The following is a 22,512-nucleotide window of genomic DNA, read 5'->3' as shown; positions in this document are numbered from 1 at the left end:
AGAAAACTCCAGGCCTCTAAGCCTGACCTTTCCCCCCTTCGCCTCTGTAGGCCTCAAACCTTCACACCATCCCTACCACGACAAGCCGCGGCTCAAACCTGGGACCTTCTACATGGAAAGCAGCTGCTCTGCCACTGGGCTGTGGCACCTCCCAGGGCGCTGGACTAGATGAGCTAGAACCCCGCAGGGATCTTCTTATGTCTCCTTATTAAATAAATAGTCATCTCAAAAACAGTTGCTAAACCACTGTGGAGATGGGTGGTGGGCCGAAGTGCACTGGTGTTGTCATTGGTGCTACCCAACGGGCAACTTCAACAGCTGTTTTAGGCCTCCATTTCAAATGGACATATAATGCTTTAGACCAGGTGTTCCCAACCTGGTCCCCTCATTGGCTATTGGGAGTGCTGGCTGGGAATGCTGGGAATTGCAGTCCAGCACATCTGGAGGGCACCAGGTTGGGGAAGGCTGCTTTAGACTCCACAGCCTGGAAAGCTGTTTGGCAGGCTGTTGTAAGTTCCCCATGCACCTAGCTTCCTAGCAGAATTTCAGGGATTTTCACTAGGCGGCCGCTCCTGGCAACAATGGCAGGGTATGGTCCCCAAACCCTCAATGTTGCCCAGCTCTTCTGTAGAGCTTTCCCTGGGACACCAAGAGGACATGTGTCGTGAATGCAGGGAGGGCGCTTTCAGACCAGCCCCTCTACTCTTCAAACATTATATCAGTTTCCACTCATTATTCCTCACTTCCAAGGAAGTGCCCAAAGCTTGCTTTCACTTCTTTCCGGAGGCAGGTGGTCCGAATCCTGCTGATTCTGAAGCACTGGAGGCTGGTGGCTCCGATGTCAGTGAGGCGGTGCATCCGCTCCAGGTTTCAGTCAGAACTCTAAAGGAGCTCTCCAAGGTGAAAGCACCTTGGATAGCTCCTGTAGAGTTCTGACTGGTTCTGATTGAAACATGGAGTGGATTCACTGCCCCACTGACATCGGAGTCATCAGCCTCCACTGTCCAGAGTTAAAATATCCCCAACCAATGGCTGCCCAGCGTCGGATCAAAGATCTCTGGCAAGGACAATGTTTCCTCTTTCACTCTACCCACGTGTAAGAAGTTACCCGATTTTTTGGGCAAGTCAAAGACAGGATGAACATTAGGAGGGGTGTTTTGCGAAAGGCAGAGAGGTTCTTTTAGGATTCGGAGCAAGGACCACACAAGTGGGTAAGAGTCAAAAAGCTTTACTAACTTATAGCAGGCAGAGTATTACAGTTAAGCATACGGTGTTATAAAGCAAACTAAGCAAAATATCTTACTCCTCCGTTCTGCTCTCGGGAGCCCCAGATAACAACAGCGGAGAGACTCCAGTCGGCCGACATGCAGCACCTCCATGGTCCCGGTCTGCACTGAAGCTCAACTGAGTGACGCTCTGGAGGGCCTTATATACTTGAAGCCCCCCCCCCCCCCCCCGTCTACATGGTGTTTCTCACAGGGGCTCTCTGGGTCTACGCCTTCTTAATAACACCTGCTGTGATGGTCTCATGATGTCTCAGCAACTTCAGTTAAATGAGCAGGTGGACCGCAGCCAAAGAGACCCTCCCTGCCTTCCAAGGCCATCCAGACTCTTAATTCTAACCTTGAAAAACAAGAATAAGATCTAGGAGTCTCACAGTTCTGGAAGAGGCCTAAGAGACCTGGCTTTTAAGGCCTCACAGGGAGTTTAGGCATGACAGGAGCAGTTGCAGCATGTCACATCCATCTCCTCGATATACAACAGTCTTCTGGAATTTCCTCTACAAGGGGTCATAGCTCAGTCGTGATAGAGCCCCTGCTTTGCATGTAGAAGGTCCCACATTCAATCCCCAGCATCTCCAGGTACAGCTGGAAAGAAAATCCTGCCTGGATCCCTGGAAAGAAAATCCTGCCAGTCAGTGTTGATAATACTGGGCTAGATGGACCAACAGTCTAATTCTGTATAAGGCAACTTCCTATGTTCTATAGGAACATAGGAAGTTGCCTTATACAGAATCAGACTGTTGGCTCCATGATGGTCCCATCCTTCTCTTGCATAACGCTGGCAACAAAAAACGGCCATTGTTAACACCAGCATAATAAGATCTTGAGGAGCTGGGCTGAACCTCAATCTATAGACATACTTACATAAGCCTTCTCAGGAGAGGCATTGTGGACAGTCTTGGAGTCAGCTTCAGGATATTTGCATTAAGATTCAGAGAGCCCAGGCTAAGAAATAGAGAAGGGTAGGATACAGGAATAATAATCATTTGGGATTAACCTCCACTGGCAACAACTTTGGTATTTGGGACAAAAGCAGATCCCCTTTTCGATCCCACAAGAATATGCACATTTTTGCAATCACCATTTTGTTTCCCCCCAAAACAGGACCGCAGACCTCGACGAGGCCACTGGAGTGAGTGCAGGGCCGGGGGGCAAGCAGGGTCAGGGGCTCGGGGAGCGGGGTTTGTGGGTGCAGGCAGAGGTAGTTCCTCTGGATTCCCAGAAGGAATGGGGTGCCTGCACAATCCCTACACACAGCCACACTGGTTCAGCATCAGTCTTCCCCGCATCATCCAAGCAGAGATCTGTAGAGGATAAAGCATTCTGCTGGACTGGACTGCATGTGAGATTCCAAACCCTGCAGACAGGGAGGTTGGAGAAATCTATAACAGAACCAAATGAGTTTGGATTTTCATGAATCTGACCACGGATTCTACAGTGAACCGGCTTTTCCCCTGTCAGGCGGATTCTGTGGACTTGTGGACCAACTTTCTAAGTTTCCCAAATTTCATGCAAATTTCATCACAGAAAAATATGCAGAATTTTAAACATGGGAGGAAATGTGCATTTCCCCTATAGGCTAATGCATGAAAATGCACATGGGGGATTTGTGCATTTTTGCATGTGCAAATTTGTAAGCAAAAAAATCCGATTCTGTCCATGGGAGGACAACGGAATGAAAGCCACCTGGCAATCTGTGAAACACAGATGGAACGGATTTTACACAGTCCATACATCTCTACCTGCAGATAGAAGCTCCCCGGAAATTACCTAAAGGAAAAATCTTACGCATGTTTAGACAGGTGCTGAAAGCACCTTGGAGAGCACCTTTAGAGTTCTGACTGGTTCTGACTGAAGTGGAGCAGATTCACCACCCCACTGACATTGCAGCTCACTGCCCCGAGGGCATGCAGGCCTGAAGTTCCCCACCCCTGAGTCGAGGTACCACAATGAGCAGAACCCTGTTGGATCAGCCCAAAGGTCCACCCTAATCCAGCATCTTGCTTCCCACTGTGGCCAAGCAGAGCTATTTGGGAAGCCCACAAGCAGGCTTGGAAGGCACTTTGACTCTTCACTGACTGCCCCACAGTGGAATTTGTCTGTAGCGTGGTATCCTGCCCCTGAACCTGGAGGCGCCACAGAGCCCTCAAAACTAATAGCACATGGCTCAGCATTGCTGTTTTCAAACTGCTTTGCCTTACACTGAAACAAAGACACAGTTCATGGCACAACTGCAAGATGGTTCTTCTCCTTCATGCCCCACAATCCTGGGCACGTTTTCTCAGAAGCTGAAAACTGCTATCTTTTACATGAGAGTAATCCCCATTGAACAGACTGGGACTTGCTTCCAAGCAAATGTACCTAGGATTAGGGATGTCGGAGAAATCTTCAATGGCTTCAGCTGAATTTGGATTTCTACCAATTTGACCTGTGGCTTCTGCAGGAGACAGCTTTTCCTGAGTTGTGCAGGTTCTGCAGGTGTGTGGACTGGCTTTTTCCTTTGGGGGAGATTTGCACACTTGCATCCCTAAAAAAAATCTGATTCCATCAATGAGCTGACAGTGGAACGAAAGACGCTGGACAATCCACGAAACACAGGTGGAACAGAAGTAACAAAATTCGTACATCTCTACCTAGGATTGCACTAAACATCACAAAAGTTTACGGCAGCCTTCTCCGACCTGGCACCCTCCAGGTGCGTTGGAATACAACTCCCATCACCCCCAGCCACCAGGGCCCTGCTAGCTGGAGATGATAGGAGCTGCTGGGGAAAGCGGACCTCCAGCAGTTAAAAGACAACTTACTTTATGCTCTTCAAGTGACGTTTGCCCTCCAGGGCATTCAGAAGAGTACCGATACCATCCATGCTGAGTTCGCTTTTGGACAAGCTGGAAAGAAAGTACAATAGTTACATATTCAGTTTACACGTGATTGTGCAGAAGGGCATGGGAATGGCAACCTGGGCCCCATCTACACCGGGCTTTTACTCCAGGACGGGTGCGAGTCGAAGTCCCTCATGTCAGATGACGCAGCCATGACTTCACAGCCATCCATGGCTGCCGCCCAGAAATAGTGGAGTTCCATGGAGTCGTTTTACTGCAATCTTGGGGGTTTACTGTGTGTTTCTCCACAGTTGCAGGCCATCTGTTCCTTCCCCGACCTCACTCTGCATCTTACATTGGGCGTGTTGCAGGCGTGCGTAGTGCCTGCATCATACTGTGATGCCCCTTTGCTCTCCCATCCCTTCACAGCTGCACAGTTACAGAGGCACTGAGGGGCATTTTCATCTATTCAATCACACTTCCGCACATTTTTGCAGCTTCCTATCTTTGCAACGGTTGCTTTTGGACTCAGTACCCAAGGGCTAGGGGGCGGTCTTGGGGGAGGAACAACATTGCTGTGGCCACCATTTCAGAGCGATGGCTAGGCACGTAGCGCTCATGCTTGTGAGTGCGAACCATTGCAAGAGTCTCAGGCTGGGGAACAGACGAACTGATGGTACGGAAATGGAGGAGTGCAAAACACCCAATTTTTACCTAAAACAGAGTCAGAAAGACACAGCAGAGCCCCTGAAATATAAAACAGCCACTGAAGTGTCACATCCCCACACTCATGGGACTGCACAGCTGTGCATTTCAGTGTAATGGCAAAAAAAAAGGGCACGGTGAGTCTGTTAGGGAAGCACGCAGTACATCGCGAGTGTATCGCAGGGCATGGTGATTCGAAGCCGCATTGCTGCGCAGTTGCGATGGGCTATGGGGGTTAAAGCAGTGCCATATAGATGGGGCCCTGGAGTTACGGGATAAATATAATGCTTTATTTGTTGAACCAGCATTTTCTACACTTCTCCAAGGTATTACTGCTAATACTTAGGTTTCCCACCTAATATGGCTAATTTGCTCTCTCTCCCCACCCATTTTCTAGAAGGAAAAGGGACTGAGGGCACAGTCCTATGCATGCTTAGCACAGAACACAGCAGCTCGGCTGTTGTCAGGAGCTGCCCCTTTTCAGCATGCAACTCCTTTGCCCAGGGAATTGCACTGGTCGCCTATTAAAGTACAAATTCCTAAACAGGATATCTGAGAGAGTGCCTTCTCCTTTAATAACCTGCCTGGTCATTGCGATAGGGATGGTGGAGGAATCCGCCACGGACTGGCCCCCCGGAGTCCGTGGTGGAACGGACTACACCCGCCGCCACCCCCCAAAATCCCCCCCAGATGGACCCTACCTGCTGCCGGCTGGTCCGGTCCATCTGCTGCCATCCACTGCTCAGGTCTGTGGCCGCAAATGGCATCCAGCATAGCGGAAACCATTTGCATCCGCTACGCCATTTGTGTCCCTGCTCTTTGTCGTGATAGGCTACGTAAATGTTTACGTAGCCTATCACGGCTAAAGCAGGGACGCAAATGGCATCCCCTACGTCAGACGCCATTTGCAGACACAGCCCGGCAACGGACGGAAGTCCGGCTGCGGACAGGCCCAGCCAGCAGTGCCACAGACTCACCGTGGAGTGGAGCTGGCCATGGAGGATTCCGGGGGGAGGGACAGATCGCCCCCTGGAACCTGGAGGTAAGTATTTTGTACATCCCTAAACTGAGGTCATCAGAGGGCATGTTCCTGGTGGTTCCACATGGACCCATGGCCTGATCAGGGTCCACCAGGAAAAGAGTCTTCAGTGTGGTGGCCCCCTTCCTATGGAATTCCCTGCCTTTGGAGGTCAGGCAAGCACCAATGTTGTATTGCTTTTGGCACCTGCTAAAAACGTTGTTATTTCAGGAAGCCTTCCTCGAGTGACCAGCCGTGGTTTATCAAACTTGGTTTTATCAAAATTCTGTCTCTTCTTAAAACAATTTTAAATTATTTTAACATGGTGTTTTTATTCTTTATCCTGTCTGCTGTTCACCACTCCGAGGTCTTTGGTTGTGAAGCAGTATATAAATATTGTAAATAAATTAAATAAACAAGGCCTACAACTTCCAGCATGCCCCAGCCAGCATGGGAGTTGTAGGACTGATAGTTTCCATTGTAAGTCCCCATCCCAGAAATCTTTTATTTTGTGCTGTGGTGAAATGGGGTGATGTCAAGGACATGCATAATGGCCATTCCCACATTGGATATTCGACTTACTCAAGCTCTTCAATGGCATGGCATTGGTGCAATGCAGCAGCCAGGCTCTCCATTCCAGTGGGAGGGATCCTGCAACAGGTGAACCTAGAAATGTGGAAACACTGCAAGTTCAGAATAGCCAACAACATTTTGACCACCAAGTGCAGAAAACATCAGCTGGAACAACCATTTGCAACTTGGGAAATAGCTTTATAAAAGCCCATAACACATGTCTTATGAAACTGAGAATTTCCCCTCCCCTTCTTTACTATGGTTATGAGCAACTCATGAACATCTGCGAGAGGCTTACTGGACAGACACACTAGCTGAAGAAGAGGGGTAACATCAAAGTGAATGGGATCCAGCTGTTTTGCTTTGTAGTATTTAACAGGGAGAATAAGGGCAGAGTCGTGTTATGGGCAGGGGAATCCAAAGGTTCTTGGCCAGGAGACCAAGTCCCCTGAGGAAAGACTGAAGGAGCGGAGTATGTTTAGCTTTGAGAAGAGGCGATTAAGAGGAAAGATGGAAGCCATCTTTGAAGTGCTGCCAGACACAGGGTGGAGAGAATTTGTTTTCTATTGATCCAGAACAGCGTTTTCCAACCTGGTGCCCTCCGATGGCCATGTTGGCTGGGAATGATGGGGTTTGTAGTCCACCACACCTGGAGGGCGCCAAACTGGGAAAGGCTGCCCTAAGCCTTTAAGAAACATTGCAAAGTTTAGCATGGTAAGTAGATTGGACTCGAGGGGGGGGGGCGTTGGACTTGATGGTCTTATAGGCTCCTGCCAACCCCACTATTCTATGATTCCAGATTACACTTCTCTTCCCCCGCTCCTCCCCAGTTCTGGAGGGTTGTCATTCCCTTGCTCTGGAGACAATTGACCATTTTCCATACACAGAGGTTTGTTTTACCTGCATCTCTCTTAAACATATTAGCAAGCATGGGGAAATGCGTGGCCTTCCAGAGGTTGTTGGACTGCAACTCCCATCGTCCCTCACCTTTGACTATGCTGGTTAGGGCTGATGGGAGATTAAGTCTGATAACATCTGGGGAGTCACACATTCCCCACCTCCAATTTAGAGCCTGGATCAGCCTTCCCCAACCTAGCGCCCTCCAGCTGTGTTAGACTACAACTCCCATCACCCCAGCCAGCATGGGGTTGATGGGAGTTGTATTCCAATAGTCTGGAGAGTACCAGGTTCGGAAAGGCTGACCCACACGATAGTTTTAAAGTAATAATACATAATTCCACCCATTTTAATTTCCCAAACTGGAGATGCGTGAGGTTGAGTTTCTGGTTCTCAGCTCTAGAAGTCCAGATTGAGATTCTCCATATCACAGAAGAAAGCTGAGCACAAGCAAGCCTCCATGAAGCTTGGAAGATGCCCCATACTCAGGCACAGAGGGATACAATAATCCAAAGCATGACTCAGGCAGGGCATACTCAAGTCTCTTCAGTGCTGGAAAATGCAGGAGGGTGTCAAAGGTGGTCGCCGCTTCAGCATCCGTGAGCTGCACCTGAGACCACCTGCAGTGACAAAAGAACTCATGTGATGCATTGACGGGCGTTCGTTCCGAAAAGTACAAAGTGATGAAATCAGTGAAGGATGGTGGCTCTGATGTCACTGGGGCAGTAATTCCGCTCCAGGTTTCAGTGAGAACCAGTCAGAACTCTAAAGGAGCTATGTTGGATAGCTCCACGGGTAACCCATTTGTCTTAGGACATCAGAGACGGTCCAAGAGGGTTGAACCAGACCTTATAAGAGACACAGGGCTGGCAATACTGCTGGTTACAAAGTGATTTTTTTTTTAAAGAGAAATTGAGGTCATGGCATTTACGTTTATATGGATGATGATAATCAAACTTTATTTTCAAAAAATGATATGCTCCCATTTAAAAATAAATAAATAAAAGCAAAATGATTTCAAATTGTGGTATGATTTAGGGCTAAACTTGCTGTCATGTTAATACATGTGTCTTTGCATTCAACATGAGGTTTATGAACAGGTGTAATGGAGCCAGGGCTGGCAAGGTTGAAGCGCCGGGACTTTTTGATTGGCAGAGACAATGGTGTCATCGGCCACCAGTGGAGACCGGTGGCTCAGATTTTGGTGGGGCTGAAAATCCATTTTAGGTTGCAGTTGGAAACAGCCAGAACTCTAAAGGAGCTACCCCAAGTGCTGAACCCTATCCCAAAAATTGATCCAGCACCTTGGATGGCTCCTTTAGAATCCTGGGTGGTTCTGACTAAAACCCAGGATGGATTCGCAGCCCCACCGAAATCGGAGCCACCAGCCTCCACTGACTGCCACCCTACTCACGTCTCCTTCTAAACTTAGTTGTAATCCTCACAGGAGCCGTGGAGGACAAATGGATTTTCCCAGCAACAGTATATTGTTGTGACTGAGCTATCCCTGTCATAATGCAAAGTGATTTGGGGTGGCTTGGTCTTGAATGGGCAGTGAAAAAGACCCACTAGCTTTGCGAAAGACCTACAAAAGACCTAAATAATACAGGGGAGGGTGGGGAGGGAGAGAAGATGCATAGATCAGCACAGTTGCCTGCATTTCTTGGGCTCTCCTTGGGGGTCTGGCTATGAGGAATGTCATGATGAGTGCCTGCCTTCAAAATGTACTGCTACACCACTGTTTTCTTAAAAATAGAGCATCTCTACACCAGCCTAAAATCCCACATTTAAAAAGGGGCTTTTTGCTTCCATTTTAAATGTAGGAGCATGACGGACTCCCTTTACACGTGCTTCCCCACCCTGTTTCCCCCCTCCTTTCCCCCTTTATCTGAGTCTTCCATATGCTGTGGTCTAGTGCCTCTTATTGCGCCTTTTCCTCTTTTCACGGAGGGAACTCAAGCGTTGTAATTTGATAGCTCATTATCTCCAATCTTTTTAAAAAAATAGAATAAAGATCATTTAGTGTGGGAGACGCCCTGGAAGTTGACGATGTCATCTAAAGGGCCTGCAAACTTCCATGAGTAACCAATCTCAATAGCAAGATAAAAGGTTCCTGTGAAGAAGCCCATGCAAATAGCATCAGCTGTGCAGAGTCATGGGCTGATAATGATCAGGAGTGCAGTAGGCATGGGGGGGGGATTTAACCCTTTCTTCCCCTACTGTGGTTGTCAGGAATAGATCTTCCCTCCGACACTGATATTTGCTTTGGGAGCAGGAGAGGAAGAGGTTAATGCCTCCTGCAATGCCTGCAAAGTGAACACCAGCTTCAGAAGACAGATTTCCCTCAGAAATACAGCAGGGGAGGAAAAGGTTAAATTCCCCCTCTGTGCCTGCTACATTCCTGTTCATTATCTGCTCCCCCACCCCACTATACACACCCAGCTGATGCTATTTGCATTTTGAAAAGCCCACAGGTTAAATGCAAAGACACATTTGAAATCACAAGCAGTTTGGCCTTTAAATATTAATTCTTCCAAGAAAAGATCATTTACCATTAAAATGAATATCCTCCACAAATTAAACTCATTTTTCTAACGTGTACTTACTTGTTTGTATATCTGATATATTAAGACATAATCTTTTACCAATCTCTTATTTCATTTGCAAAGGGGGGGGGGCAGGATTCAGTCTTAAAATTGCAATAGAGATGTTTAACCTCCCCACCTTTCCACAAATAAAATGACCCAAGGTAACCATTTGTATCTGTCCAGACTCTTCATTCTAACATTAGTCTAGGCTCATAGTATTGCCAACTTCTTTTTCTGGCAGAGCAGCTGTGCTTTTAATAGCTTCATGACAAGTAGAAAAGCAGATGAGTTTGCCCTGGTATGCAAAAGCAGTAAAGTCCACCACCTGAAATTTCAGCCTGTGCAAATGTCATGGGAGCCCTTCCAGAAAAAAGCGGGAGGCAACCCGGTGGAGAAACATTTCCTCCTCCTCCCCCAAGGGAGATGAATTCTCTCTTTTTCCTGAGACTTTTTTTTACACTGCAGTAGGGAAACCCACACTCACTTTAATGCCCAAAGCTGGCTGCATTTCTCAATGAGTTTTGGCAAGAAGTGAATTCCTTTGGCTTTCAGTTCACACTGATGCAACCTGCAGGCCTCAGACACACAAACACAGAAAGACACACACAGCAGCTTAGAACAGATATTGCCTGTGCATGTACAAATGCCGTGAAATCTACAAAGGCACCATAGGGATGATTTTCAAATTAAGCAGAAACATGTTTTTTCCTCCCCTCCCTTCTTTAGTGTAGGGTTGCCAACTTTTCAACTGATCCCTTGTGCCTTTAATGGAAACTTAATCGGCAGCTGATTGCATTTACCTCCATGCTGTGAAAAGCATCATCTGCTAGTATATGCGCATCAAATTGGTGTTTCTCCCACTCGCCCTGGTCATTTGGCAACCGTGTCTGCTTCAGCATGTTGGAAGTAATGAAATTTAGCTAAACAAAAGTGGGAGTTATGGGATCACAGTCTGGAAGAGAGCAAAAGGCCAGCGAGCTGAATTGTCTTCCGTTTTATATATGCCTTTGGCATCTCTACAAATCAGCCTGCGTTATGGCAGGGGTGGGCAGCGTTCTCCCATGGCCACTTTTGCAGCCCCCCTGCCAGGTTTGCCACTGTGGCAGCAAAAAATGTGGCAATTTTACAAGAGAACAAGGCAAGCAGGGAGGGTGTCGCTCCTTGTCTGCAAGCAGAATCGTGCTCCTGGGAGTCTCCTGGGAGCATGATTCTGGAGTCTCCAGGAGTCTCCTGGGACCATGATTCTGCTTGTAAACAAGCTATGCATTCCACCACGCACCCGGTTTCCTTGCAAAATTACTGCACTCTCTGCAGCCACAGCAGCAACTTTGTTGGTGGCAATTTCAGGGGCAGGGGGGGGGGGCGCCTGGCAGGTTCTGGGAGGGCAATGCAGGCCCTCAGGGGCCCCTCCCTGCATTACAGTTTGGTGAATGTTCAGCATGGCAAACATTCCCCCCTCCTCTGGCGAGTGTGATGAATTTTCACCCTTCCCTTGAGGTGGGGGCTGGAGAAAAGGAGCGGGAGTCATTGCTACGATTGCTCTTGGGCTTCAGAGGAGGTCCTAGCACCTCCAAAGTGCAGCCTGACAGAAAGACAAGCCTGCATCTCCCTCCTGAGAAGGGACAGCAAGAGACTACCTCTGACTCTGAGTGCCTCCAAAGCTCACTGTCATGTCAGACACAAACTATGTCCTTCCCGCAATTTACAAAGGCCCATCCAAACGTGCAGAGCTGAGCAAGCCACACACGACAGGGGACAGCCTCGCATCTTCCCACTTCTCAAGGGCGGTGGGATGTTGACATGGGGGGGGGAGATTCCCATATTCCCCATATGACTTGCACAATTGGGGGTCAGTCAGAACCTAAGCATGCTCATGCCGCTCAGCATCCCACATCTAACTGTGGTCGTCCAATGGTGGATCCAGGCTACCATTTTGCTCCAACATGAGATGATTTGTACAGACACCGCAAGGCAGGAATCAAGGGGAACTTGCTTGTCTGAAGCAGTCTAAGCACACTGGGGACTATATTGCTCAAATCCTGCATTATCTGTTGATCCAAGACCTCCTGGCGATGCAAGTGCCGATGAATGGGTCAGGAGAAATACCAACTGATTTATAAAATACGCAACAGCCACAGCAGCAAGAGGACAGTGAGTGTCTCACCTGGTAGCCACAGACTCCACTTTCTCCATCGGACGAGGAAATTCCTGTTCCACCACAAAGAGAGCTCCGTCTCTCCTTATGGTATGCAAAAAAAGAAAAAGAAAAAAAAGCAAGGAAAAATTAGACAGGTTGAAATGTTTTGGGCCTCCTTTTTATTTCATTTATTATATTTTAGCCTGTCCAATACCAAATGCTCTTTGGGAAAATTATAAATAGGGTGGCCATGTGGGCCTGTAAGCCTGATGGCAGGAACTATCTCAGTATTCATCTTTGTAAGCCACTCTGGGAGCCTTTTTTTTTTGGCGAAAGAGCAGGGTAAAAATGCTGTAAGTAAGTAAGAAATGACAGGCCACATACAGCCTCTCTTGTGCCTAGCAAGCCCTTTACAGGTCACTCCAACCTTTGTGAAACTAAGAGAGTTTCTGCTTGAGAAGTGGGGGAACAGACAGGGGGGACAGGGGGCTGCACTTTTGAAGTGCTTCTATCGAATGCTCGAAAAACCCCTCAAGGTTTTTTAAACATTCAGCAGGAAGACTCGAAAACTTCATCCCGTTTTCAAAATGACTTGGGAGACAGATGTACTTTAAATTCTCAGATGAAGTGGTACATTCAGCAGTTATAGATTCTCCCGCCTGTGCCAGAAAGATGGGATACAAATCTTTATAAAGCCATGGCCAGCTCTGTGGGAATACGAGAACATGTTCTTAGGAAAGAGAGAGAACAAATATCTCTGTAAGGGATCCGGGGCATCTCTTCTGGGCCTTCTCTGCCAACCATATATTTAACTCTAGAGAAGCAACACGGGAAGACATCAGACACGGAGAATCTAATTACCTCACTGCCGTGATGTTTCCCTGGACTTCGGCAGCCACCTGCAGAAGAGCAACGAGGCTCTTGTCTTTCACCCACGGTTCTTCTATGCTGCAATGCAAACCACACGCCACTTTTGCTTTGATGCAGGGCAGGGGTGCGGAACCCCTTTCAGCCAGAGGGCCAAATTCCATTTCAGAGAAGCTCTCGGGGGCCGCATTCCAGTGGTGGGTGGGGCCAAAAGCAAAAGGGGTGGCCCCCCAGAATACCAAAAATACCAGTGTATTTTAGCTTAAAGCTTTTACTGCCAGCAACGAAGCATTGGGAGAGGCATTCCGACCTTTCAGGATGGAAAAACTGCACAATAGCCAGGAAACCATCACACGATTGGTGACCGGGGAAAGGGGGTGGGAACATGGGAAGGAGATGGAACCATCTGGGGAACCCCGGAGGGCCAGGTTTGGCCCCAGGGCTATGGTTTGAACAGAACCAATTGAGAGAACAGAAATTCTTACCCTATTCTTAGCATGCCCACTGGTTTCCTTAGGGTCCTAAACAGATCTTCTGCATTGCTGACCATCATGCCATTATTAGTTGACCTAAGAACAAAGATGACAATCTTGTGAGACAGAGTCTTATTAGATGGGCCCTAAGTAACCAGAGTAGAATTTCATGCCAGCCAGGATAGAAAAGTAATCTTGACAGCGGGAACACAAACTCACGTGAAAACGCTCAGGGCAATGCATTTTTCCAGCCTGGAGAACAGTTGCACCAGATGTTCTGCTTGGAAGCTGCATTGCTTTAGTCTTGAAGAAAGGAGAGAACAAGCCATATTAGCTCCTTCTGGGCAGGTCAACAAGCTGCAGGGTGTAGCTGGTAAAGCTTCATAGCGCAATGACTTTGAAGAGATCCTTTGGATGATTTGGATATCCCAGTGGAGGCTGGTGGCTCCAATGTCAGTGGGGTGGTGAAGCTGCTCTGGGTTTCAGTTAGAACCACCTCTGGTAGCTTCTTTAGAGTTCTGACTGGTTCTGACTGAAACCGGGTGTGGGAGCCACTAGCCGCCACTGCACTACATCACTGGTGCTGGACCTCCACCCTAATAGGTCTCACTCCAGTTTTATGGTGGCGGTGGACTCCCGTGGCCATCATCTCTCTAGAGATGAAGAGCCAAACATATATGGAGAGATGATCAACATTAATTTTTATAAAAATTTGATGCTTTATTTAACAAAGTGAAAATTGGTTTGAAATTGTGGTATGATTTAGGGATAAACTAGATGTGATGTTCAATACTTTTTTGCATGGAAACCTCCTGCTTTTAAAAATGCAGATAGCATCAGCTGGGAGCTGATAATTAGTGGGATTACAGCAGTCGTGAAGGAGGAATTTAATCTTTTTCTCCCTGCTGCAATCCTGAGGAAAATCCTTCCTCTGAAACTAGTGCTTGACTTGGGAGGAAATCTCCTGTTGCCATCAGACGGGGACCACCAAAGCTAGTGTATGTGTGCACACCAGCTTCAAAGGGTGGATTCTTCTCAGGACCACAGCATGGGAGGAATCGTTAAAACCCCCTCGGTGCCTATTTGTCTTTTTTCCTGTCTTAAATTTGGTTTCTTCTGAACTTTGAGAATTTTTCCAATTGGCTGGCTGGGTCATGCTGGGAATTGTAGGACTTTTTTCTGTCTAAACATGCACAGGATTGTGCCCTGAATGGCTCAAAGGGGATGTATGTGTAATAATGCTTAACTAATTACCTCAGGATCTTTTGAGGTTTATCTTCTCTCACTAATGTGATAAACAGCATTTCCTCAGAGAACAAACTGGAAGACAAGAACGACACACGGCTTTAGAAAAAACAAGGACTGGGGGAATTTTTCTTTGAAAGACAGCTCGTTGTACACCTGAATTCTGGAATGTATATATTCTCTGCTGGACATATTCTCCCCCGCCCCCACGCTTTTTTTTCTTTTAGTGAAACATATCCAGAATGAGCTAAAGAATGATATAAATAAATAATTTTGGAGATTTACATCCTTCAACAAAAATTCCCTGGGTGGCTTGCAAAATTTCAAAATGCAATAAAACAAATAAAACATCTGATACGGGGGCTGCACCCTACCTTCCCGGCCATCTGCTCCCATCAGTAGTACGTGCCCTGGTCTCCTCTCGTTTAGACTACTGTAATGCGCTCTACGTGGGGTTACCCCTGAAGACGGTTCGGAAGCTGCAGCTGGGACAGAACGCGACGGCTCGCCTGATTAAAGGCAGCCGCCGGCGAGATCATATCACTCCAGTGCTGAAGGAGCAGCACTGGTTACCAGTTGTTTTCCGGGCCAAATTCAAGGTGTTGGTTTTGACCTTTAAAACCCGATATGGTTCCGGCCCAGCCTATCTTAAGGAGCGCCTCCAGCAACACCAGACAGGCCACTTAACAAGATCAGCCTTGGATGGCCTTCTCTCTGTCCCATCAGCCAGGACAGCTAGACTGGTGAGGATGAGGGAGAGGGCCTTCTCTGTGGTGGCCCCCACTCTGTGGAACTCCCTCCCTAGGGAACTCCGCTATGCCCCCTCTTTAATGAGCTTCCACCACGCATTGAAAACGTGGTTATTCAGGCAGGCATTTGGGGTGGGTTAGGGTATTTTTAGAAATATGATGTTTTTAATGTAGAATGTTATTGTTATAAACTGTTTCTATTATAGTACATCGCCCAGAGTGGCTGGGTGACCAGCCAGATGGGCGATTAATAAATTTAATAAATTAATATAAATTAAAAGCAAACTAAGAGAGCAATAAATAATTAACAATTAATAATTATTGACAAAGATAATTAAGAATTCTTGATAATTCTTGATAATTAATTAATAATTAATAAGAGAGCAATAAATAATTTTGGAGATTTATACCCTTCACCAAAATTCCCTGGATGGCTTAAAAATTTTCAAAACACAATAAAACAAATTAAAAACAGACTAAGGGGGCATTCCTATGGCCCCAGATTGTGTCTGAGGGGCCACAGAATGCTGGGAATCCTCCCCAAGCCATAGACAGAGCTAGAATCTTCTAGGGTGAAATCCAAACAGGGGTGTCCCATGACTCCACCTCTTCCAGCCATCGCAGAAATCTCTATGGCAGCCCCTCTCTCAAGGTCTGGGCTCCAATTGTGGGCAGAGAATGGGGAGGGGGGCATGCTGGGGGGCATGGCAGGGCCATGGATCTGCCAGTAAGAGATTCAGACAGGCTCAGAGGCCTGTCTATCTTAAAATGCATTTCAGGAGGAACCGGAGTGGAGAAAATCTTCCCACCCTGCCAGCCTCTTGCCAGCAGGGCACAGGGTAGATGGGGGCTCTGACAATCATGAGAAGCAGCAGAAAAAACAACAAAACCATCTAAGATATCTTTCCATGGGCAAATACAAAATAGGTAACAACAAGCCATTTCAGTCAAGCAACAGTTTTTGCTTTCGTATTTCAAATCCAATAATTGAACCTCTATCTCTCCAGAGTTTCAAACTGCAGACGCCCAAGTTTCAAAAATAGCCAATGATTTGGTAATTCTGAGATATGAAACTGGGAACGTACGGAAGCTGTGAATTGTGTTCCATCAAAATGCACACCGCAGTATTTTTGCATTAATCTCACTCCCTCTTGTAATTATCATGTAATTATCCCGATGCTTACATTTCTGCCATAGCTCCTGGTTGTTTCCCACATCAAACTTAAGCGTATGGTTATAACTTACACTTAGGGAATTTTCACACATGAAGGTTACTAGGGAGCCAAACGGATTAATCATAGTCTCCCAGTTTATCTGAACCAGGAAATTATGGCTACCAAATTTGGAACAAGCCAGGATATTACACCATGGTTTGTATCTTGGCTTGTTCCAAAGCTGGTTCAGATGAAACAGGAAACTATGATTAATTAGAGCTTCCAGGTTTGCTTGCTCATGATGCAAAAGAAGGAGCAAAGGAGCTGTACATGTGGGCAAAAGGCTTGTTCATAGTTTCTTAAGCCAAGATATGATCATCTGAATCTGGTCACTATCTACCTTATGCAAACCAGGAGAGATGTTTATAATGCGAATGAACATTGCGGCTGGTAGGGAAACTTAGTTTTGTTAATCCCTACCAAGGCCGTGTTTCCACAACAATGGAAGGAGAAGCTAACGGAGGAGTGGCAGGTTTGTTTGTTTTTTAAAAAGGAATTGGCTTTGCTGTGAGCAGGGCTCCACGAGCAGATTCTCTAGACCAGTAAAAATCACTTCACAGAGCATACTTCTGGGTGGGGGTGGGGGTTGGAGTGAATGTCATCTGACTGGCAGGGGCAGTTCAACCAATAAGAGGGGCTTCCCCCCTCCCCCCTTTCTCCTTTTGCCTGAAAGCTGAGATGCACCTGCATTTCAGGAGCAAGCCTCACTGAGCACAATGGGGGCTACTTCCGAGTAGACACACACATGCGTGTACTGGGAAAGGGAGGAGGAGATCACAAAAATGGAAACCAGCCCCCATTTTAACTTGCAGGACCTCATTGACCACAATGGGAGTTACTTCTGGGGAGACATGGGTTTGTTGTGGGAAAGAGAGCAGTAAACACAAAGACAGAAACCAGCCCCCATTGTAACCCGCGGGATCTCTATAACGAAGCTGTGAAGTACTTACTTCCTAAGACAATGAATCGGAGCTTCGAGATCGCGCTGAATCACACTTAAGGAATTGGGCTTTAATGTGTGCCATTTCAATTGAGGGGGAATCTCTGTAAGTTCTGATGTGGGCGTTCAAAGGCAAGCCTCATTCAGCACAATGGGAGTTACTTCTGAGGAGACACTAATGGATTTGTTGTGGGAAAGAGAGGGAAACCAGCCCCCATTTTAATGCACAGGATCTCTGTTAGGAAGCTGTGAAGTACTTACTTCCTAAGGCAATGAATTGGAGCCTCGAGATTGTGCTTAATTGCACGTAAGGATTTGGCTTTAAAATGTGCCGTGTCAATTGAGGGGCTTCTCTGTTATTTATGTGGTCACTGAGAGGGCAAGCCTCATTCAGCACAATGGGGGGAACACCCCTTGACCGGGGTCACGGTGAAAGGCACACCCCTGGGCAGGGCTAGCATGCCCGAGGTCAATGCGGGGGTTGGGGCACACAGCAACTATACTGGGGAGAACCCGACTTGAGGAAAAGAATTGGACTATAAGCAGTCTCAGGAAATCCATTTTTTCCCTGCTAAGCTCTGGGGTGGCTGCTGGATGGCCACGACGTCATGTACCCCTAACAACCTCAACACACAGCCGGCTCGGAGTAAATCACTGGTGGAAACACCCCCCAAGTGAAGAAACTGAGGCTGTATGTTGGAATACTCTTTATTTGTATTTTTGCTATTCATGCCCAAGAACCACATCCATTATCCATGAGACATGCATGATCCTAGTCCCAATCTACCTTCTGCCCAGCCCTGCTTTAAAAGCATCATTTGACATGCAGCTATAAGAACATAAGAAGAGCCATGCTGGAGTAGGCCAAAGGGTCCATCCAGCCCAGCATTTTGTTTACACAGTGGCCAACCAGCTATTGACCAGGAAACCACTAGCAGGACACGAATGCAAGAGCACCCTCCCACCCATGTTCCCCAGCAACTGGTGTACATAGGCATACCGCCTCTGGTACAGGAGGTAGGACATAGCTATCAAGCCTAGTAGCCATTGATAGCCTTCTCCTCTGGGAATTTGTCTAACCCCCTTTTAAAGACATCCAAGTTGGTAGCTATCACTACATCTTGTGGTAGTGAATTCCTTAGCTTAACTATGCGCTCTGTGAAGAAACCCTTCCTTTTATCTGTCCTGAATCTCCCACCAATCAGTTTCATGGGATGACCCCAGGTTCTAGTATTATGAGAGAGGGAGAAATGTCTCCCTACATTCCCCATACCATGCATAAGTTTGTAGACCTCTATCATGTCTCCCCTTATCCTCCTTTTTTCCCCAAGCTAAACAATTCCAGCTGTTGTAATCTACCCTCATAGGGGAGATGTTCCAGCCCTTTGATCATTTTAGTTGCCCTTTTCTGTACTTTTTCCAGCTCTACAATATCTTTGTTTTAGGTGTGATGACCAGAAAGGTACACAGTATTCCAAGGGTGGTTGCACCATAGATTTATATAAGGGCAGTATGATATTGGCATTTTATTCTCAATCTCTGTCATCTACCTACTTCTCTCCACTCCATGCAAGCACATCAATACCACATCTTCCATTCCCGCTTTTATGCCTTCTGCCACACAGCTTCCTCTCCTCTGAAGCAATTTTAAATTCCCCCCCCTCGCATATTGAAAGTCTACTCCCTTTCACTAAAAGGGAACCCACCTCCTTCAAATCCCTCATTTAAAAAACCATCTTTTTCTCAAAATCTGTGCACCTTTTCCAAGTCCAAATTGGTTCGCAAGGGAAAGGGTGGGGGGAGGAAAGAGAAATGACTACAAGCAACTGTACCTTGCGTTAACTTCAGCTACGTTTTGGTATGTGGCGAGGACATTAACGAGATGGAGAACTCCCTCTTGCGAGATCCTGTTCTGGCTGATTCTACACAAAAGAAGACAGCAAATGTCTCAGACTGTTGCTCAGTGGTTTACAATGGTGTGTGTTGTCTGGATGATCCTTCTCCATTCTGGCACCTTCTCCCTCCTTAGGGCTAAGATGCATCCACGTGAATTTTATTGTGCTGAAATTATCATTTAGGAATCTTCCCCCAAGTTCAGTTCATGTACATTATCACCATTTTTCACAAGTTATGCTTTCCCTAGTTTAAATGCCACCATATACTCTACCAGGCTAGCCAGGAACAGGGACATGCTTTTATTTTTGCATGAAAAATTATGTGTATTTTCTTGCATATTTTTCCAAATATATGCATCGAATGTGTGCATTTTTTAATGTACACATTCTTCTCCCACTGATTAAAGTATATTTGTGTGCATTTTTCAAAAGTGCACATTTTCCAAATGTATACACTTTTCATTTTGTTTTGTGAGTTCCATCACAAGCTCGGAAATGTATGGACATCAACCACAAATCGAGTTCTGGTCTGTGTTCAGCTCCAGGAGGAGTGAACTGAGTAAATTCTGATAAAGAAAACCCTGAAGCCAATTTCTCTTAAATCTCTGAAATCAGAATCAGATAAACCAAACTAGTGTTCTAGCAGGGGCAGATACCAGGAAATAGGGACAGCTGGATCATATGAGATGATTGCAATGACATTAAACCGTCGTTTGTAATTCCCCACATGTTGGATGTTCTTGCGTATTTTTTCAAATGTATGCATCCAATGTGTGCATTTTTTATTGTAATTGGATACAAACTGCAATGGATGCTTGCAGAAAACTTGCAAGCAAACAAAGCTTTCAAAGGCTAGAGCAGGGATGGGGAACTTCCGGCTCAGGCGGCCTGCAGAGCCTCACGTGAGGCTCCTCCCCCTCCCAAAGACCTACCCCCTCAGAAGCATTGGTCCTCCATCACCTTTCTGGCATGGGAAGACACTAGCGCTTACCCTTGCAATGGTTTTCAACAATTATTTTTACAATTAAAGTGTGTTCCAGTTGACTGAAAGTAACGTCAAAGCTGATTTCGTTGATGGCTGCCAGGGAGAAGTTGGGGCAGGGAAGGACCTCTAGACTATGTATGTGTGTATGTGTGTGCTGATGGTGGTGGTGGTGGTGGTGGAGGAGGAGGAGGAGGATGAAGAGCCATTGCCAGAAGTGGGTTTGGGAATGGTGCATCCCAAATCTCATAGCTGGTCCTCTGTCTCTTGGATGTATAACTACAGCCACTTACTTCAGGAGGCAGGAAACTTTGATCTTGGGCAAATGTTCTAAGAGACACCTCAATCCTTCATTGCCAAGATGATTCCCAGAAAGACTGAAAAAGAAACACAACTAATGAAATCCCACTGGATCTGCATGCATCAGACACCACCACATCCCATCAATACATTTCAATGGTAAGTCAAAGTTACTGACCCAGCAACAGGTCAGTAACAACAACATTCAACCCAGTACAACAGCTTTCCCCAACCTGGTGCCTTCCAGACATGTTGGATTACAACTCCCATAATCCCAGCCAGTTGGCTGGCTCAGGGATTATGGGAGTTGTAGCTCAACACATCTGGAGGGCACTAAGTTGGGGAAAGCTGCAGGATGAACTCCTGGCTGTGGACATAATTTATTTATTTGTATTCATTTATAAAATTTATTAGTCAGGAGATGTACATAAACAAAACAGAAGAAATTAACAGTTCTACTTCCCAAAATGGTGAAAACAAGAAAAACTAACAATTATAATTCCAAAAAACAGTGAAATCATTAGAATCACCATAAAAACAAGAAACCCAGACAATCAACCCACACCGATCAAATTAAATGAAAAGGTCTGAGAATTATTACGTTTTAAAAAGTCTTCACTTGGTACTGAAATCACAACAGGGTGGGTGCCTGGTGAGCCTCTCTGAGGAGGGTGTTCTATAATAGAGGAGTCACCTCTGAGAAGGCCAGGGGTTGACACATTTTGGTGGGCCTTGCTGACCAACCCAAAATTGGCTGTCTCCAGGACCTCCAAAACACGGCATGAGGTCAGGGGGAAAAACCTGCTCCTCTCTCCAGCTCTAAGCTTGAAGACAGAGTGGGAGATCCTTCCCAATGTGAAAACTAGCCCCTGCCCAGCAACAACTCAGAGCTGAAGAGGGCGGAAGCAGGGTTAGTGTCAAGGGTAGGTATGTTTGGGCACCCACCAAGGGCCCACAGCCCAGCAGGGGCCCACTGACAAGAGCCCCTTGGACTCGCTCCTCCTCTTCACCACTGCAACCGGCTTGCTCACCTGCCTCTCACCCTGGACCAGACAAGGGTGGTGGTGAGAAGGAAAGAGGAGCAGGAGATGCCGTGGCCTTCCTGCTCTCTGGTGCTCTGCCTGCCAAGCAAGCAAGTGGAAGCAATGATGAGAAAGAGGAGAAGGAGCAAGAACGGCTGGTGACAATGATGGTGAGAAGGTGGACTCACTGAGGGAGGGGGCCCATGGAGGGTGTCTTGCCCAAGAGCCGTCAAAACCTGGATCTGGCCCTGGTTGGCTTTGCCAGACACTCAGAAAGCTCACCAGGGCTAACAGATAACGGACTGCCACATTTATTACTTTCTCTCTTACGGTATTATGTTTTGTACATTATTCTGCTAGAGCTCCTTTATTTAACTTAAAAAGCAAAGAAATAAACCCTAAAATGCATGTATTATTTACAAAACAGAAAATTACCACAGTGAGCCATTAACAGCATTTTCCAGACAAAATCCCTACTCCATCCCAGTTTATGTATCTGAGGACGTAACAGCAATAGTGACCCCACTTACTCCAGTTCTGCAAGATGGTCACACTTCTCGAGGATGGCACAGAGCTCTTGGATATCATCCTGGCCAATGCCACAGTCTGTTAGCCTGTTTGAGGGAAGATAAGCAGCAGGTTTGTGTGTTTTTTAACAAAGGAAGTGATAGACCAGTGATGTATATTGTATTTGTAATCTAGCCTCTCCTCCCCGCCCCTGCCCCCAGAGCTTGAAAATGTCTCATTTTATTTCTCCAGTTCTCTAATAGAAACAGTGGTTCAGTTAGGGTTGGATGTCAGA

The 22,512-nt window shown here is 46.7% G+C and overlaps 1 protein-coding gene across 9 annotated transcripts in view; it reads right to left on the bottom strand.

Moving 5' to 3' along the window:
- The window catches only part of NLRC5 (NLR family CARD domain containing 5), a 109,564-nt gene that overhangs the window by 23,987 nt on the left and 63,065 nt on the right, over positions 1-22,512 (bottom strand). For 5 of the 9 annotated variants that reach the window (XM_084812098.1, XM_084812101.1, XM_084812099.1 and 2 more), the window contains 14 exons: positions 22,241-22,324; positions 20,682-20,765; positions 19,344-19,433; positions 14,618-14,683; positions 13,583-13,666; positions 13,376-13,459; positions 12,885-12,971; positions 12,051-12,125; positions 10,371-10,454; positions 7,835-7,918; positions 6,411-6,494; positions 4,088-4,171; positions 3,645-3,821; positions 2,148-2,228 (listed from right to left, as the gene is read on the bottom strand). In XM_084812098.1, the coding sequence (XP_084668224.1) occupies positions 2,148-2,228; positions 3,645-3,821; positions 4,088-4,171; positions 6,411-6,494; positions 7,835-7,918; positions 10,371-10,454; positions 12,051-12,125; positions 12,885-12,971; positions 13,376-13,459; positions 13,583-13,666; positions 14,618-14,683; positions 19,344-19,433; positions 20,682-20,765; positions 22,241-22,324 (1,248 nt within the window). Of the gene's footprint in view, positions 1-1,657; positions 1,895-2,147; positions 2,229-3,644; positions 3,822-4,087; positions 4,172-6,410; positions 6,495-7,834; positions 7,919-10,370; positions 10,455-12,050; positions 12,126-12,884; positions 12,972-13,375; positions 13,460-13,582; positions 13,667-14,617; positions 14,684-19,343; positions 19,434-20,681; positions 20,766-22,240; positions 22,325-22,512 lie in introns of those variants that run through there. The other 4 variants (XM_084812105.1, XM_084812106.1, XR_014784617.1 and 1 more) reach the window with 4 other exon arrangements.

This window comes from Heloderma suspectum, chromosome 8, assembly GCF_057233095.1.
Source record: "Heloderma suspectum isolate Gila_16-S chromosome 8, 16-S_ref, whole genome shotgun sequence".
Classification (NCBI taxonomy): Eukaryota; Metazoa; Chordata; class Lepidosauria; order Squamata; family Helodermatidae; genus Heloderma; species Heloderma suspectum.
This window is presented reverse-complemented; position numbering and strand designations above follow the sequence as displayed.